This window comes from Penaeus monodon, chromosome 1 (assembly GCF_015228065.2).
Source record: "Penaeus monodon isolate SGIC_2016 chromosome 1, NSTDA_Pmon_1, whole genome shotgun sequence".
NCBI lineage: Eukaryota > Metazoa > Arthropoda > Malacostraca > Decapoda > Penaeidae > Penaeus > Penaeus monodon.
This window is the reverse complement of record NC_051386.1, coordinates 20,949,620-20,952,119: the sequence shown is the minus strand read 5'-3', so window position 1 is coordinate 20,952,119 and position 2,500 is coordinate 20,949,620. Positions and strand designations below refer to the sequence as shown.

Sequence of the window (2,500 nt, the reverse complement as noted above, 5' to 3'; positions counted from 1 at the left end):
CGAGAGAAAGTTTAGTGCATTAGATGAAGTCGGAAATGTTCTTCGTGGAAAAAGTATACATTTCTCCGGACACAATGGGAATGAATTTTCATATTATATCAACGATTCGTTTTTTAGAAAATCTACAAAAATCGGTGTTTCAGACCAAAGAGCAGTATTACGAATAATTGTGAAGTGTGATGTTTAAGAGAGATAGAGTACGAACTTTACCGATTGTTTTCTTTAGGAGTGTTAGCGAATTGCTGTCCTCAGACATTTTAATATTATGTTTCAGTTTTAAGGTTTTTAAACGTATTAAATTGTTTCTAACTGTTTCTAAAACGAGAATGAAATACAAGTTTGCTTTATTTTTCTTTTTAATGTCATTTGTACATGTTTACCTTCTAAGTACGATTATTATTTTGCCATTGGTATGATCTGTATTGCCATTATCATTAATGATCAAAATTTATCACTACTCTCTCTTTGGAGGAAAAAGAATATGAAATAGGATTGAGCTACAGATGGCATAAAGTAGATAAAAATGAAACCTTCCGTCACTGACGATAACAAGATTTTACGTTTCGCAAAAACAGAAACTTTTGGATCTTTTTGGTTCTCATTCGGTAGTTTGTTCTTATGTCTGTAGTTTTCAGTTATTTTCAGATTTTCCCTTGTGATTGCGACTGCAAGCTGGTCGTTTTATATTTATAATTCTTCAGTAATACAGATGCTGATATTGCAGTCATGATCACTGTGATGAATGTCATTATTCTTGCTGCTGTTAATATTTAAATATATTGTAGTATGCGCGCGAGCGCAAACACACACACACACACACACACACACACACACACACACACACACACACACACACACACACACACACACACACACACACACACACACACACACATTTTCACAATAAATGGAATTTCTGTGTATATTTCCCCCTTAGAAGATTCAGAGTGGGTTTAAATACATTTTATGTATGATAGGAAATTCCGCATGATATTCAGCTAGAACACCCCAGTATCAGTTCTAAATCAGTTATACATAGCGAATGTATGGCACGATTAATTCCACTCAAGACCGAATTATGTATGATTATTCAGCCATTTGAATAATGCTGCACAATAAACAGTGTCATTTATAGACACTCAATAAGAAGGATAAAAGAAACAAACATGTCCTGTATCTATATAAACCATCACACGGTAAAAATTGTCTAATATTTTGTTCACTCACCACTGACTTTTAATACATATTCATGAGAAAGCCTATTAAAGGACAGAAAACACAAGGACGAGAAAGTATTGGGTATACCACCCGTTTGCAGATCAAATTCATGAAACAATGCCAAAACAGTTATATGTGTAAACTCTTTAGATACATACTGAAGTCACACAATGATGCTATGGAAAGAAGAGAGGTCTAAATATTCCTTCTCTATAGGAAAGAGCACACCATATGGTATATAAGTTTATCGGCATAACAGATCAGTCAAATTTAATTTTGGATTAAAAACCTCTAGACTTCCTCAAGATGTATCCTTGACATCACCCTCAACAATTTCAAAAACCTAAAATTCTATCTGTTTTTATATAGTGTGAACAACTGATATGGAGTTAACTGTTTAGCAAAGAAGGCACAACAGGAACTGGGTGCTGTTAGAGTCTGGCTACTGGATCATAGTTCCGTCTCCATCGTGGTGAATGGACGGTCTGCTCCTATTAATTCATCAAAGAGGGTGAGGGAGTCCAACGAAGGTCCTCTGTATCTGTCAATTAAGAAAGCGAACAAATGAAATGTCTGCCTGTCACTTTATCTCACGCACACACAAATATAGTAAACTAAAAGTCAACAATGACTCGAGTTAGAAAGTCCAAGGAAAGTCCTTTGTATCTGTCGACAAAAAAAAAAAAAAAAAAAAAAACGAACACAGAAAATGTCTGCTTGTCACATCACAAAAATACCACAATATAACAGTCAAACCATAAGGCCCGACCTATACACGATTATTTCCCAACTGAATATCTCACCTAAGGGATTCTGGCAGTGAAGAGTCAGCAGACTCCGTGAGCTCTGTCTCCCTGGATCGTCTCCAGGAATCGAGGCGTGATTCACTATACCGGAGCAACGTTGACACTAGGTCTCCAACCCGCCAGCCTCTGTCCCCTAACAACCGGCAGACTATATCCAACTGAAAGCAATGCAAGGGCACTTTAGGGAAATGTTTTGTAATGTTCTCTCTTTTTTTCGTTAATGCTGTCACTGTCTCGATGAATATTATTATCATTATAGGATCATATGCTCATAAAATTAATTATTCAATAGGATATCAATCTTGTTACATTATTACAGTTAAATGCGTGAGAAGCTTAAGTAAAATGTTAATTGCAATAAATATAACTAACTGAATGTGCAATGATACATACCTTTACAGTATTCTGGTCACCATATGTGTAATATACCATCTTTGGTGCCCGAGCTTTGCTAGCAGCCGCCCACTGAATCATAG

The 2,500-nt window shown here is 35.9% G+C and overlaps 1 protein-coding gene across 3 annotated transcripts in view; it reads right to left on the bottom strand.

Moving 5' to 3' along the window:
* Positions 1 to 1,169: 1,169 nt before the first annotated feature.
* The window catches only part of LOC119569118, a 26,958-nt gene continuing 25,627 nt past the window's right edge, over positions 1,170 to 2,500 (bottom strand). For 2 of the 3 annotated variants that reach the window (XM_037917449.1, XM_037917515.1), the window contains 3 exons: positions 2,418 to 2,500; positions 2,022 to 2,182; positions 1,170 to 1,759 (listed from right to left, as the gene is read on the bottom strand). In XM_037917449.1, the coding sequence (XP_037773377.1) occupies positions 1,669 to 1,759; positions 2,022 to 2,182; positions 2,418 to 2,500 (335 nt within the window). In that variant the 3' untranslated portion in view covers positions 1,170 to 1,668. The remainder of the gene's footprint in view (positions 1,760 to 2,021; positions 2,183 to 2,417) is intronic. The other variant, XM_037917479.1, reaches the window with a different exon arrangement.